Source organism: Ochotona princeps, chromosome 3, assembly GCF_030435755.1.
Source record: "Ochotona princeps isolate mOchPri1 chromosome 3, mOchPri1.hap1, whole genome shotgun sequence".
Lineage (NCBI taxonomy): Eukaryota > Metazoa > Chordata > Mammalia > Lagomorpha > Ochotonidae > Ochotona > Ochotona princeps.
In genome coordinates, this window is record NC_080834.1 from 44,579,542 (window position 1) to 44,596,654 (window position 17,113).

The 17,113-nt window shown below is 30.7% G+C and overlaps 1 protein-coding gene across 2 annotated transcripts in view; it reads right to left on the bottom strand.

Moving 5' to 3' along the window:
* Positions 1–17,113, bottom strand: part of NCAM2 (neural cell adhesion molecule 2) — a 494,137-nt gene that overhangs the window by 22,902 nt on the left and 454,122 nt on the right. Inside the window, exons 15-16 of one of the 2 annotated variants that reach the window (XM_058661260.1) lie at positions 13,374–13,554; positions 7,979–8,422 (exon numbers count right to left, since the gene is read on the bottom strand). In XM_058661260.1, coding sequence (XP_058517243.1) covers positions 8,316–8,422; positions 13,374–13,554 — 288 coding nt within the window. In that variant the 3' untranslated portion in view covers positions 7,979–8,315. Of the gene's footprint in view, positions 1–7,978; positions 8,423–13,373; positions 13,555–17,113 lie in introns of those variants that run through there. The other variant, XM_058661261.1, reaches the window with a different exon arrangement.

Here is a 17,113-nt window from a genome sequence, read left to right on the forward strand (position 1 = left end):
GGGAAAAAGTGCTAAAAGAAAATAATTTATAGCATATTTTTACTGATAAGGATTTCAAATTACAGACAACTTCAGAAATGAGTCATTGTTTGAATAGGTCTTGTGGAACTAAAAGCCATTTAAAATTAAAAATGTCTACAGGTCTTAAAATATAATCTATGCTCTCCTATGTACATTGATATTTCAAGTTAGTTATGTTAGAGCCCAGATTTTGTGACAAAACCTTGTACCCCCCAAATAAGCAAATATAGAATTTAAAGCTTTTGATCAAATAATTATCTGTTAGAAAAACTGCTGTTTTTGAAGTTTATTCTTATATCACTAATACTGTACTTATTATACGTACTATATAAAATTAGTAGTATGTGTTCACTTTGCTTAGACACATATAGTTTATGTCCTAGTAGAAAACAAATCTCTTATCAGCCACTAGGAAAAGACGTTTTGTGACATATCAATGAACATGACCCAAATAAATACTCATCAAAATATTAAAAATTGAATAATGTACATTTCAGTTATTTGGTAAGCCATTATCTGTAGAATTGATTTTCTATTAATTAAAACAAGATTTCAAATACATTAAGTGTAAATAAACTTACTGGTGCAGAGAAACTGTCTATTTAGTATTATATTGTTAAATTGGGACAAACCTAAATATGATTAAATGATTAAATGGCTCTTATTCCCTTTTTTTTTTTGTCCCAGAGAATTTGTATTTGGGAAGTGTACAGGTAAATGGGAAAAGAAGGAAGGGGAAAGCACCTCTCATGTGTCGTCACGGAGACGAGGCCTCTTGAAAAGAAGGAGAGACATTCTGAACTCTCACTTATATTTCATACATTTCTTTGTAAAATCTAAAACTATTTTAATAGAGAATTTATTGTCAGGATTTTTATTACACAAAGATTGAAAAATGAGAATGTGCAAATGATATACAATATTTCTCGATATGCATGTTATGATTTTTGTATTTCTCATATTTATATAATCCCAATAGTGTATATGAGGGTGCTAAACACTTTGACTGCAAGCAATAACCACAACAGCTAGATTACATCTATAAAATTACAAATTTCGAACAATCAGGGCCATTTAAAATAGTATATTATATAGTGCATCTGCATGAGCAGATTTTATATCATCAGCTATAAAAACGGAATGTAGCTTTTCAATGTAGTTTTAAAATGCAATGGCAAGAAAACCAAAAATATTCTTCAGTAAGTGAATAAACAAGTTAATAATCCAGGAACGAAGTATTATTCAACACAATTATTTTTTACCCTGACTTGAACAAAACAGAATGTATACACATTTCAAATAGATCATAGAATAGCACATAAATAAGTGCAATTTTTGTGGTAGTTAACAGAAAAGAATAAATAAATGCAATTAATTTAAGTGAGCTATCAAGCCATAAAAAGACATGTAGAATCCTTAAGTTTGTGTTAACTTCACTTTGCTTGACTGCTTCTGTTTGGTTTCCATTGTGACATTCTGGAAACGGATATGTTGGCACAGTTGACAAATTTGTGGTTGCCAGGCTTTTGAAGGATGAACAGACAAAAAACAAATATTTAGGACAGTTGGATTATGTAACGTGATGTCATAATGGTGGGTACACATCCTAACGGATTTGTTCATATAAATGAAATATGCACCAGGAGTTAAAGCTAACGCAAATCATGTAACTTAGGTGAAAATAAATGAATCTGGTGTGGAATTTTCCTAATGGGAAAGCCTGTGCATGAAGAGCCAAGGGGTATTTGTTAGCTCTGCGCAGTTTCAACTCAGTTTTTTATTAACTGAAAACTGCTACATCAAAGACTATTTAAATATATAAATATCAATGTAAGGTTTGGGCTGTATTGTAAATATCTATGTAGTGTATAAATAGTTTAATAATATATATTTTTATTATATATGTACAGACACATATAATAATAAGTACAATGTCTTTTTATGATGTTGCTTAAAATTTTTTCACTGTGACTGAAATGATTCAGTATATTTATTAAAAACAATGTTCTTTAAATTGCTAAAAGAAATCACATATTAGGTGATAAGTAACACAAACACGTGTTACTCAAAATTCTTATCAGAATACAGATCTAGCTTCCAACTTTAGCCTCCTGTAGTACAGACTCTAAGGGCAAATCATTTCTCTCCCTGCCACAAAAACGGAAACATTAATTTTTTTTAAAAGATTTATTTTATTTTTATTACAAAGTCAGATATACTGAGAGGAGGAGAGATAGAGAAGTGGAGCTGCCGGGATTAGAACCAGCGGCCACATGGGATCAAGGCGAGGACCTTAGCCACCAGGCCCAGAAACATTAATTTTGTTCCCAGGTCTGTATTTCCATCCCAGCTGATAAGTTTTGGAACATGAAACAATGGATGAGAGATGTGTGTGTTTGGTGGGTTGCGGGAGGGGCGGGTTGAGGGTACGGGAACGTGTGAACCTGTGTGTGTTTATTTCTAGTTTTCTGCTTCTAAAACATGAGTTTTTCGTGTGAAGTGGAAGTAATTCAAATCTTGCCAGTATTTTATCTTTTGTCATTACTCAATTTTTGTCAATATAATACTTAATCATGACAGTACAAATAATTTGTCTCCTGTTCTTGCTTAGAGCAGAAACTCCTTATTTTCTTTCACTGAATAAAATAATAAAACAGTTTACAAAGTGAGCAGTGCAGGAGCAGAGCCAAGATCCTGTGCTCTTAAAAACACTGTCTTGGCAGGGATGGGGTAAGATGCCTTTTGGAATTATTACATTCGATATCAGGGTTCTCTGATTCAGTTCCTAATATTCTGTGAACCAGAAGGTTGGAGGCATTTATCTGTTTCTCTCCTTTTAAATAAATCAAAGAAACATATTTTGGAAACTATATTTGTGGACTTTGTTTTTAAGGATAACACTGTGATTAATAAATTAATCAGTTTCTTTGGTATTATTATTCTCACCTAAAAAAAGAAAGAAAACTTCCTTAAACAGATTTATGAAGATGGAATATTTTACTTAAGCCATTCTATACACGTTCTGATTTACTTTGTGTTCAAAACAATTCTTCTATTGTTTTTTATATCCATTATTCATAAACTTCCAAAACCATTATATTTTTTCTTAACCTGGCAAATGGTTTTTGCTATTTGTAGTCTCATATTGCCTCAATTAAAATAAATTATAATAATGAACCAAAGGAGTTGTAGAAAAATCACTTTAAGCATTCATGTCTGCATTGTTAAACTTTTATTGACAATACAAATTCATCAGTAAGCCTTACGCTACGTAAAATATAAGGCTTTTATTTTATTATGTATTTTAATAAACTATTATCTAAATAGATTGTTCCCCCCACCCCCCAGTTTGGATCAAAGATTCTGAGAACTAGTTTAAACAGAACAGAATTGATATTGTTTCAAAGTTATTTTTATAAAATACTAATTGTTATGCTTCTTCTGATCCTGGATTAATTATGCAAAAGGTGAATGCAATCAATTAGTGAATTTGTGTTTTTAACTAATGTCTTACTCAAGTAGAAACTTTCAGAGGCATTTCACATTTGATTAAGTTAGGAATGAAAACACACAACAAGGACAGAATTGTACCGGTAATAAAGAAAACACAGGTACCAAAGCTTTTTTTTTTTTTTTTTTTTTTAGTTTTCTTTATTACAACAATGGAGACACACAAGTACATAAAGTAAAATGACATTTAATACACTATGAAATTCATGCAAAGGATTACATAGAGTGCTGGGAATTATGTTGGGTGTTTTAAATAAGAAATGATACTGAAGACAATACACTTGAAATGTACATATTTTTAAAGAAATAAAGCTTTGATGAAAACAAATGTAATCAAATGGTCAGGAATACTCACTTTAAGACAGAAGCACTATACAAAGAATCAATATTAATTATGAGATATAATTGAAAAAAGTCCATGAAGTGTGGATATAGTTTAAACTCTAAATAGATTACTTTTAGGATAAAAAGGATAAGTTAGAGACTTATTTCACAATAATCAAGTACATGCAAAGAATAAAAGTAAAAACAATATAATATAGTGATGATGCTTTGTCTTAACATTATGCCATCATTGCAATGTGAAATTAATGCAACGTTAGTTCACATTTAAAAGGAAATACTTGAATAACGATATTATTACAATAGAAAAAAATATATAATAGTCTAGCAATAAAGAACAACAGATGCAATTCAGACTATCCTAGCTCCATTAAAGCCAGGCTTAAACATACGTTTGTTTTTCATTCTATGGATCATTTTTCACTAGTATTTTCATTTGGTTTATATTCTTAGATAATGTTCCATTAAATGCATTTTAAAAACAAAGCATTAATGTTAAATAGTTTTGTATCTTGGCTTAGAAAAATGAAATTCGATCTAAATTGAAGGGATCCTAGGCCTTAGAAAAAAATTGACATTATATGCATATTTGTATAATATTTAAGTGTTTATAAAGTTTTAAGAGTGAGAATATATATAAAATACTAGAAGCTTAGAAGAGAAAATTTTAACAGGTTAAGTCTAGATTAATGCTGTAATTCATCTGACAATTCTTTCAGGGTTATATACTAAGATATTTGAAAGAAAGATTGATTTCCCTTATTTAAGCCCAAAATTTTCAATGGAAAGAAGCTTCTAAAGATTAAGATAACCATTTAGAAATGATGAAATATTGTATTTTATTTATGACACTACCATTTTGATAATGAACTAGCCATTTATTTCAATTCATTTTAATCATTTTAAGAGCTAATTACAGATTACCTGTACATCCAAACACTTGGAAAATCAAATGTTCAGCTTTCTACCATTAGTGAAGTAGTCAAAGGTTTTGATTTTATGAGCCAGTTCCATGTAAATGTTGCTAAAATGTAAAATATTTTAAAAATATATTCTATTTGATATCTATGGCCAGAAATAGAAAATGGAGGGAAAGAGAAATAGTGCTGGAAAAAGAAAAATAAGTAGTGGAAACGAAAGCATCAGGATCCTTCAATTCATATCCCAGCTCCACTGAGTTTCAGTTTCTTGAAATGCAGGCACCCAGAGGTTTGGGCCTTGGCGGGCATTAGCGCTGCCAAACAGTGGCAAAATGTACGCTCTCTCTGAACTTCAAATCAATAAATTGTTTTTTAAATAAATGAGAAAATAATTATGAGGAAAGAAGAAAGCTTTAAATGAAATACTTTTTAAAAGTAAGACTGTCGGACTAATATGTTTTATTAAGAGGATTATTTTATTACCCTTTACAGGTACAATCTATAATAGAGCACATTAAATTACATAATAATGAAGCACGTTAAATTATATAAATAGGTATGCATTTTATCATCTTTTACATGCTTTTGGGAAAGAAAGATAATAAATAAAGGATAAATAAAACTATAGACGATAATATCAACTTGGAGAATGTCACATCATTTAGTGTAATTAATGCTGCTAATATGCTAACAAAAATCTATGTTTCCTTTGTTGTGAACTTTTTGTTGACACAAATTTCAAAATTTTTAGATAGTTTTATGTAATTAAGTATTTTTGTTCATTTACCATAAACAGAAATGCTGTAATAAAGAATATTCTCTATTAATGGCTGTTATTTTTAAAAATTTAGATCTATCTCAAGTTGTCAAAATAATTTAATTTTGAAATTGTATTCCTCAATTCAGTTTAAGCATTTCACATGTAATTAATTTTAAAATGGGTAATTTAACAGTTCATTTATATGCTAAAGCATATATAGCTAAATGTTTCTAATGCAATATATCATGCTCAATATATAGAAATAGTAATCGTAAAGCCAAATGTATTTAATTGAAAGTATTTGGAATTTTCCTTGCATGTATTAAGTTTTTTTTTTTGAAATACACATCTTTTAATTTTATTTTTTTCCTGCATGTATTAAGTTTTAAATGAAATATACTAAATCCACTATAATTTAGGCAGCGTTAGAATTAAATTATACTAGTATCCACATTACTAAATTTGTGTAGTTTGTGCATTATTTGTCGTTTTCATTTAAAAAGTATTGAATATTTGAAAAGCGAATTTGTTTATAATGACATATTTTATGTACAAACTTTCTGCTAAATGCATGTTAATGGATGATATGATATGATATAATATGATACAGAAATTCAATGTTCAGAAACTTTAGGATACGGAAAATATGGGAGAAAAAAGTAAGCACATTTTAAACTATCTTCATTTTGTTCATGTTTACCAGTGAAACATGTATTTGTACTGACAAATGCTTTTGAGAAAATCATGGCTATTGAGTTTGTAAAATTACACCTACTGTAATCACAGCAAACTCACACTTAAGGAGTTGTTCATTTAAGATTTTTAAAAGCTTCGAAGCATGAATCAAGTTTTAATCTTGCAGTTCATTGGCGATTTTTAATTTGGCCAGTGTTTCTTCTTAAAAGTACAATGTTTGTACTTTTTCCAAAATGAATGAATTGTTTTAAAATATTCCCTGAAATTTTGAAATAGTAGATTGTGAGTTTCTCATTGTTTTCTAAACCACCAAAAGGATGTGATTGCTGATGTTTCTGTTGTGAGATCAATAATTCAAATCAATTAATTGTGTTTTAATTTACTAAAGATACATCCTGTGTTTACCAAAGAAATTTGTTATAATTCTAAATTAACATGAGCTTGGCACAAGCATCTCATGAGAATATTCATAACTTATTGGAAAGACTCATTCAGAGTATAATGAATTGAAAACAGAATGTCATGGAAAGCGGTACTCAACTTTTCTACTTTCTCAACATTTTCGAAGTTTCAGTAATCAACCCAGCTTCTCTAATTTAAAATATAAGGAGTTATGGCACAGAATTGCAATTAGTTATGGCTGTGTGATATCAAAGACAAAACTTTCACCATAATTTGACCAGAATGCTATGCAGCATGTGTTGGAAAACTCATTTATCTTATCCTGGAAAGAATGAAGGAAGCTGATATCTGTTTAATATCCTGACTGGTAACTGCTTTCTTCATTCTACATATTTTTTACGTGTGTCAAGACAGAAGAAAAAACATTCGCAAAAAGGAGTTTGAGAAAGACACATTAAAAAACAAATTAAAAACAACAACAACAAAAACTACTAAAAGGACACTTAGATGTGGACCTTACAGTAAAGGGTCTGAAAATATATCCTTAAAAAGAGAAAATGCTTTTAATTAACTTACCAAAAAAAGCAGGCTCACTTTCTATGTATGTATAAATCATGTGGATTATTAATTGTTCTGAATCAGTACGAAAAATAACCTGCTGATATAAGTGAAAAATTCAACATCGTGTTTTAATTTCTAAATGATTGATTTTCAGATGAAAATATTTTATCCCACCAGTGTCTCCAATTAAGTTTGTTTTGAAATTTGGAATCTGCTGTTATTTCTTTGGATCTCAGCTTCATCTTTCACAAAGCAATACCAAAAATCCTTAGTATTGCCTATGATCTTTGCAAAGTAGCTGAATCACAGATCCATAGAAATGTTCAGTAGTTATCGTGGTATTCTTAGAATACCAGGATAATATGCTTACCTAATAACCTAAATCTAACAAAGTGGATGTAAATTGTGAATTGCATTCATATTTAGTTGCTTATCTATTCCTGGAAAAATTCCAGAAAGATACTTTTACATAAATAAAGATTTAATGTGAACCTTACAAGAAGAAAATATTTTCATTTTTATTTCTTAGGAAATTTTAGGTTAATAAGACATGTATGCAACATGATTGGGATAAATATCTAATAAATAATTCACTTGCAAATTTATAAATTATAGACATTGTGAAACATTAAAAATGATAAAAATGTGGAGCTTACATTTAAGTATAACAAGTAAAATTCAAGAATACAGTAAATTATAATAAAATGATGATATACACAATGTGTGGCCTCAGATACTGTAATATTCCAAAATAATGAACAAAACATTAGATGTAGCAAATGCATAAGTCCCACATACAGTGGCATACTATTTAACAAAGTCAACCTTGAACATTAAGGAGAACTTCGGAATGAATTTTGTTATTCAATGAACTGGTATATGGAAGAAACAATCAAGATTGAAATTCCTTTGGTGTTTTTTCGACAAATTATTCATATAAAATGGTAAAAATTTCATTAAGAAAAAAGAAGAATTGTTCCTTGGAAACTATGCATGCATAATCAATTGGACCTAGAAAAAATTTTGATTCTATCATAGATTATCTTTGTTAATATGTTTTTTTAGTTTACCAGGCATAGAAGGAAATGCCGAGTGGCACAACATTAAAGGATGCAAGATACACTGATGGCTACAATGAAAGAGAATCCAGCAGCACGCAGCTGCCAGGACTGGCTTCCACTTTCACTTTTATTCGCGTCACAGCAGTTATCTGCATGATGAAAATTCATTTGGAACATAGAATAGAATAAAATAATTAAGGGAAAAAAGCAAAGTTGTAAACACAAAAATTAAAGAAAAGAAAAATGTGACAATAGGAAAGAAAAAAGAGAAAATAATTAATGCAAGCTTTATACAAAGTCATTAACAGTTACTTTAAAAATTAATGTATGACAAAGAATGAGTGAATTTCTACATAAATTTTTGTCACATTATAAAAAACTAGATGGCCAATATTAACCATTTTTGTTTCATATCACTCAGACAATAGTTTTGTTATTGATTTCTTAAATGTAAACATTTTTACAATTTTATGAGGAAAATACCCACTCATAAAGGAAGAGTCAGCAGTCATTACAATGTGCAGACTGCTATTTAGACCTGAGTTCATCATATTTTACAATGCTTGATGGTAAGTTTCTACTACACTTTCTTAAAACATATGCTTAACAAAAATCACTTCTAGTGATAATTGAAACAACAAGAAATATCAGTGAAAGTTTTTATTCACATAGTAAAAAATTACAATAAGCATACAAGTGAGAGAAATTGACCTGTGTACCCCCACATTCCAGACATAAGCCACTGAACCTATTTAAAACAATCTTGAAAACCAAAGATCATGAAAATAGTTTATATACTGACTTTTTCATCATATGGTAAATGTTTAAAAAGTAGCAGATATAGTCTTAATATTACGGTATAACTATAATGTGGACAATTACAATTCAACCCTGCTTAGTTATATTTCTATCTCACCATCATTTTAGAATTTAAGAATTCATATTTGAAAAATCCATAAATTAAGAACATTCTCATAACTGTCATTTCAAAATGTCGTGTGTTTTCTGACAATATTGGGTTACTTAAAGAAAGAAAAGTATAGCAGTAACAATTAGAAAGGCTATCAAAAAATTCTGTATGGCTGAAGAAAGAAGTTACAGATTAACTTAAATAGTTGCCAGTATATTTCTTTGTGTTAATTTATGCCCCCCCCTTTGTCTAATAAGATGTTATCTTTCAACTTCTCAGTTTTTTTCTGTATGCATTTATCTGTCCATATGGCTTCACCAGGACAATTTGATTCTTCTATCAGGTATAAAACACACACATAAAAAAAAAAATCCCAACACTTTCACTTCTTTACTTAGCTGTGTAGAAAAGCTTTTCAAAGTATCAAATAAGCAGGAATTATAAACATCCTAAACTCGCATATAATATTTCGACAATCCCTAACCAACTTCCCTCCCAATGTCAGCAAAGTTGCACGTGGTGAAGATATTGCATCTTTTGAGGGAGGGGTGAGTGGGGATTTTTAGTTTGTTTTAGCAGCATTTAACACTTTTAATCTTTTCTTCCTGAAATTTGACCTTTTCTTAACTTCCAAGACAGTATGCGGTCATGTTTTGCCACTCTTTATAACGTCTTAATTTTGCCGGGGTTTGGAGACAGATGTCAATATGGTTTATTCTTCCCATATCTTATTGAAGTTCCTTGAGACCCAATTCTTGATTTTTACCTTTTAGTAATTAAAAATGTACTCTTTGGACAGCACTGCTACAGTTGTCATATTTGGAGTTGCCGGGGAAACAGCAACCAGTCTCATATATATCAACCCTTCCTCCAGGAGCTCAGGCATTATTTGCTGAGAGTTTTTATCCTCACCCAGGTTTCAATACTATACAGTTTCTAAGACTGACCTCTTCAAATTCTACAAAGGGTCTTTGAAAAAGATCATGGAAAATGCATATAAGAAATCCACAACGAAATATAAGAATCAATATGAGAGAATAAATATCTTCTGTACTAAAATATTTTTGTTTAATTCCATTCCCCACAAACTTTCAAAATTCCCCGTGTATATTTACAAGCCATGATTCCATCATCATACATACACACATGTGCATCACCCACAATTTCAAACTTAATGAATGTCCGACCAAACTACTCTTGGATCCTCAAACTTTCAAACTCTGTTCCTTTCCAATATTCTTCACATAGGACACCTGCAGTGCTCAGCTCCCAAGCAAGAAAATTTAAATCATTAATTGCTAGTGAATCCATACATTTAGTTTACATCTAAAATGTGTCTGGAACTCATCCTTTTCTTTTTTATTTTATCCTATTGTTATCATTTTTCTAAAATATCCCTGTATACCCCCTCACTTGGTCTTATCCACAGGAGCAAGGGAACAAATTCTGCATTTATATAATTCCTCTGCTTCAAATTATCCACCACTGCTTTGTGGGATTGTATATATATATATATATACACACACACACACAATCCCTTACATGTCGAGAAGTCTTTGGAATCTCTCGATTGCAGCTCTGGCTCATTAGCCTTATCCACATTCACATATATCTGAATATCATCCAGATTCCTGTTGTACTTTCTGGAGAACAAACTTTATTGCCACAGAGACTTAGAAATTCCTGTGGATGTTCTATTCATGCAGATTTTCTATGGAAAAATCGGTTTGTGAAGGAAGCTTGCAGCAATCCCTCCCCTGCTTTTTTGACTTAGGTAACTGTCATGGTAGCACATGAATATGTCTCTTAGTTGTAATTGTTGGTTACTTTAATTAATTTTAGTCATTTGGCTTCCCAAATGCAAGTGTGAGGATTTGGGGGACCTACATCTATTCTGTACCTTCCAGAGAGAAGGATGTCGTACTCATCTTGGCACTGAACACCAAGCAGGACAGTTACCTGCAATTGTGAAATGAGCAGGGAAATAGATCACGACATTGCAGAGCCTAAATGAACTAACTGTGGAGGTCAAGAAATGGATATAAAGTGATGTTTTGTCACAAGAGAACATCTGGAAATGCTCATATAAGTCAGAATTCCATCCATTTTCCTTTTAGACCTTGCCCCAAAACTCCCAGCCAAAGAACTTATCAAAGAAGAGAAATGGTTTTGTTGTAAATGTATCACAGAATGTTTTGATGATTTTATGCCTTTTATTTATATTCTAGTTTTTAAAGGTTTTCTTTCTCATCTTTTTCCTTTTCTGCACCTCTGGGAGCTTTGGGTATCAATAATTTCATATACATTTAGCAGGAACTCTGGAAATCTAATTTTACCAGTTTGCATAAATTTTACTATTGATGTGTTTCTTTTTAAATGTAAAACATTGAAGTTTGTCTTCTTTGCATAGAACATCAATTTTCAACTTAATAATACATTACATATTCAAAAAATATATTCAGAATTAAAGGCTTAGCTGAATGGAATATATTTATGTAATGCTCTTTTGATTTTTTTTTCAGTTTGAATCTATACTTATATCATTTTCCTGACATGAACATTGAGAATAATTTCTACTAACCTAACGCATTACAGCCTCAGAGCAGTTGTGTTTTACATGCCTGTGGCAATAGAATTGGGAGCTAGTATATTTGATCATTTTTACTCAAAGTAAGTGCATCTTCACTAAGGGTGGATGATTTATTTTTGTGCTAATTAAATAGCTCTGGTCCTGGAAAGAGAATTAAGTCTGAAAATCATTTGTGTAATATGAGGACAATTATTTCCAAATATGAACTGAGTATAGATGAAGTAGAAAATACAGAAGTTAATCAAAATGGAAAAATAATCAGAAAATAAGTTACTCAGAGTATTATCTGGGATGTCTGGCTTATAATTAGTAGCATTTATTGGCTAATATTATGAGCACAAATGGTTAACAACTTCATAAACAACATGAAGTTTGGGGCCAAAGGGCAGCCGACATTAGTATTTATTTTAGCTGAAATCTTAAGTACATAAATCTTTTCAGTTTTGAGAACTTGAGTTTTATGTCAATACTAATGAAAATGTTATCAATTTCAATTTGAAATTATCAGAACTTTAAATAGCATGAATGAAATGAAAAGTTTTCAGTTTAAAAAATAAAATGGACCAATATTGATACCCTTATGAGATTTATCTGTATATGGTGAACACAATACTTTAAGCTACTACAAAACATTCACAAAAATCAGACTTTAATGATAAGCTTATTTTCAGGTCAAACAGTTTGAAATCCTCAGTTAGGATTTCTTCAAAAGGCTAATGGAACTGTGTTTTCTGAAAAAAAGAGTATGAAATTAAAAACCTGATGTGTTAAATAGACATAAGCTTCTTTTCATTCCGTTCATCTACAATAGTTTTGAAATGTTCTTATACACACACTCATATGCACACTCTGCCCCAAAATTATGTAGTCCTAGTAAAATTTAAGATGAAAATAAATGTTGCAATGTGATGAACATGGCATCGGAATAAGAAAGTTAAACCTGATTTTTGTATCAGGATGAGTTACTGAATTTTATTGCTGTGGAATGTATCCGAAAAAAATCTAACACCCTCTTGTGGACTACCAAGGTATTGCTTCCACTAGCATGCAGTGATACAATGACCACTGTTAAATGTCAAAAAAGAACATTTTGCCACATTATGTCCATTCTTGGACTCTATCTATGGCTCTTAATCAACTAAAATTTGAGTGTTTCTGTTTCACTGCGCAACAGTTTTATTTTTTCATGATCAGATCATTTGGTCAGGCCTAGATAAACAAGTTGAGTCCGATTTCGGCCAAGGGTAACTGGACAGGAGCATTAGTTTCCACATGACTAACAGAGGTTGTTTTGTTAGCAAAAGTCTTTTTCTGATCTCAAAGTAATTTTTCATATTGACTTTCATCCATTTTTCTTATCTTCTGGCTTTTCTCTATTCTTAACCTGTCCACATTATTTTAATTGTTAATGTTTTGACACATTCACAGCCTAACCCATTCCTTTACACAAGAAACACTGAACGTTTGAACATGGGATGAAGTAACATGAGGAGAACTCAGAATTTACATGGTTTATGAAAAACATTTTTTAATTTTAATACAAAATCCAGAAAGACTATAAAATGATATTTTATCTCTAATGGCATATAGTTTTGCTTACCTTTAATAATGTTTGGCTTGGGTGGCATGCTGAATTCATAAACTGTTGGTTCAGAATATCCCAATCGATTGGCTGCTGTAATTTGAACTTCATACCCCATTGTCCACTGGAGATGCTCCAGAATTATATGGTCTTTATTTCCTTGCACCTTCTTCTCCAGCCACTGATCTTCCTTATCTTTCTATAAAGGAAAAGAAATATACCCTTGTTAATAGCTATATTCCAAATTTGTTTTTAAAGATTAAATGCATTTGTGAAGGAACAGAATTTTGTTAATGTTAAAAATCATATTTTGTTTATAAGTATAAATGATGCTGCCACAGCAGTGAATTCACTACTATTTCTAATTTTTTCTATAGAATATGTACTGTTTTGCTTGACGCGATAATTAATCCTTTATGATTTGGTGGCTAATTACTTACCTCCATATTTTTAATTGCATATACATAAATTTAGTGTTTGCTTTATAAAAATTTATTTATAATAATATGGACAGAAAAAATAAAAACCAATGTGTAATATACTGAAGAAGTCTAAAACGTTTTTAAAAGCAATTTCCAGACATGGTTACTAAAGATTTGTTTGACGAGAAAACGTAACTATGCCGAAAAATTTCTACGGTCTTTGCTAGCATGAAGACTATGATTCACAATGAAAAAACTCTGGAAATAAAAGAATTAATTCCATATGTATTAAAGCTACAAATCTTGCTAGATTTTTTTCTAAAAGAGAAGTTTGGGATATCTGTCCTGCATTACAAAATGAATATTGTAAATGCAATTAGCAGAAAAAAATCGATATAACTTAAAAAAGGATGATTTTCAAAATAATACATTCATTACATTAACAATAATGTAAAAGAACTTCAAAATGTCCATGGGAAATGTAATTAAAACAAAATTTTGATGACAAATCCAACATTAAGATGGTTCTAAAAAAGTCATTATGTGCACTGTGAAAATAAAGACATCAATTTTTCATCAGTCAGAATTAACTTTGAACCTTAATATCCAGGAATTTTCCAAGTTCATACATAAGTAAAAAAATAAAATAACAATAGATTGCATTATTTTCAAGAAGTTGAAATTTACAATTAGAGGGACTTGTCAAAAACAGTATCTTCCGCAGGATATCTATAATATTATGAATTATATTGGAAATACCATGGGAAAAATAAAAGTTGTAACCTGTCTAAATCACTCACCAAACAGAAATGGTAAGAGCAAATTATATGATTTTAAAATCTTTAGGATGAATATACTAAACTGCTAAGATTTTCCCTAATACCTTCATCCTTCATTCATCCATCAATGAGTTATTCTGACTTAATTGAACCCTGAAGAAATTCTCAGTTCTATGAACGCAATGGTGAACTGGAATGTGCAATAACCTCATCTTGAAAGTTATGAAACGACACAGAGAAAAACTGCAACTTTGGTACAGAGTGAGAAAGTGCAGTGGAGACGGCTAACAAAGAAGCAAGCCTGCCTTAGTCTGGCCAGCCAGATATTTCCTGGCAAAGTAATGTCACAGTTAGCAGGCATGGTAAAATCAACTACCATTTTATTTTTTTTTTATTTGTCCTAACTAATGAAAAGAAGTTAGGAGTCCTTCTCAGAAGATTGTGTCCAAAAATTGCCACAGAATCACTTTAAGCCTTATAAAGCCTTATAAAAATACATAACCCCTAGTAGACAAAACACGTGTAGGTGAATTATTTCAAATAACTTTAAATCACTCTATTGGTGTAGACCACAAAATCAAATAGTAAAAGATAACTGTAAACTCAAAAGCAATTTGAGAAGAATATATTCATATATTCACACATAAAATGCATATATTGGCTTTCACTGTTATATATTGAAAATATGCACATACAGATACAACATATTTTATGTATTTGCTGTGTATCAACATTTATAGCGGGGGTCAAAAAAGGAAAACTGAAAGCTTACATTGGGCCCTAGAATGCATGAGGTGGTAGACTGCACGTTTCTGTTCTGCTATTATCCTAATTATTGGTATATTCTGAATATTGGTAAAGCTCTCAGTGTACTTTGGAATTTTGTGTGTGTGTGTGTGTAAATCCATAGGATTGAATTTTGCTGTGACTCTGAGAGGAGATTTAGTTGAAATAAATCAATGACTGAAATCAGAATTATCCCAAGACAAAATTTATTGTTATACAATGGAATGATTCATGGCTTTGGGTAACCTTGCCACTGATAACATCTGCAATACAATACATGAAAAGAAACATCCAAAACTCAGAAAGGAATCGTTTCTGAGAATTGAGTATTTCATATGATATTTACAACACAGAGAACATAACTTCTGAATTAATACTAATTTACAAACTAGTTGATAAATCTCTTAATGGTAAGTTTTAAAAAAAAACCTCTCAATCAGTTGAGATAGACTACTGATTAGAGGAACCAAAATGCATTCAAAGCATTCTCTAAGTTAGATAAAATTCATTTTCCATTTAATATGAAAAAAGGAGACATTTTAATTCCATAATTGCTATTCCTAGGGCATAAGAATAGCAATACCTAAATATTCCTCTAGGCACCAAAATCTCAATTATGCATTCGTAGAGTGCCTAATTTAAAGAATTTAAATTCCCAGGGAATATTTTGAGATAATCTAGCTGCAAAATGTTCCCCTAGGTAACTTAATGAGATGATTTTTTGAAATGGGCCATTATTAATAAGTCAATTATACGTTGAAGGACAGCTACTAAAATTCATTTTGCTTTAGCACATTCTCCCAAGCAATACGTTTTTGTGAAAACAGATACATGCTAAATTATGATTAAGATCACACAGTTTTACAACATTAATTGATATGTAAGACTTGCGCATTAATTCTTAAAAATAATTCCAAAAGAATAGTGCCAGCAACAACAGAAAATGAGCCTACTTTATTCTATTTATTAATTTCTATGTTTTCACATCCATAAAATTTCATGGAGTAGAAGGATTTTTCAAATTAAGTTCACTGTTATTTTTATTTATTCAACTATAATGGCTTTATTGATTGGTTCTTTTCCATGGTTATTAATTCAGACAGCAAACAGATGATTTTAATATACAATTATTAAAAAAATCATTTTCAGTCACTGCAAATAAAAATTTCTACATTCATATTATTTATCCATTACTATGCATTGTTTTAAAATGTGTCAACACTAATGTCTCTAAATTTCCAGGGAATAATTAAGCATTATTAATTAGAAAACACATTTTCTCTACAACTGAAACTCTATTAATTTCCCTACCAATTCTAATGTTATTTCCAAAATTATATTTTCATTTTCTATAGCTACTGAGATGTTACATGATCTTTCATATTCCAAATAGCTTAAGATGATTAATTAAGGCTAACAAATGTGGACTCTAAGACTGCTGCTAGTCTACAAAACTTCTTCCTCATGAATTAATTTTCAGCTAACAATTTTATTTTTTAATAAATAAGCCCTTATTTATTTTTTATTTTTTTAAGATTATTGTAAAGTCAGATATACAGAGAGGAGGAGAATCAGAGAGAAAGATCTTCCGTCCGATGATTCACTTCCCAAGTGGCTGCAAGGGTCAGAGCTGAGCTGATCCAAAGGCAAGAGCCTGGAACCTCCTGCAGGTCTCCCACGTGGGTGCAACTTACCAAGGCTTTGGGCGGTACTCGACTGCTTTCCCAGGCCACAGGCAGAGAGATGGATAGGTAGTGAGGCTGCTGGGGTT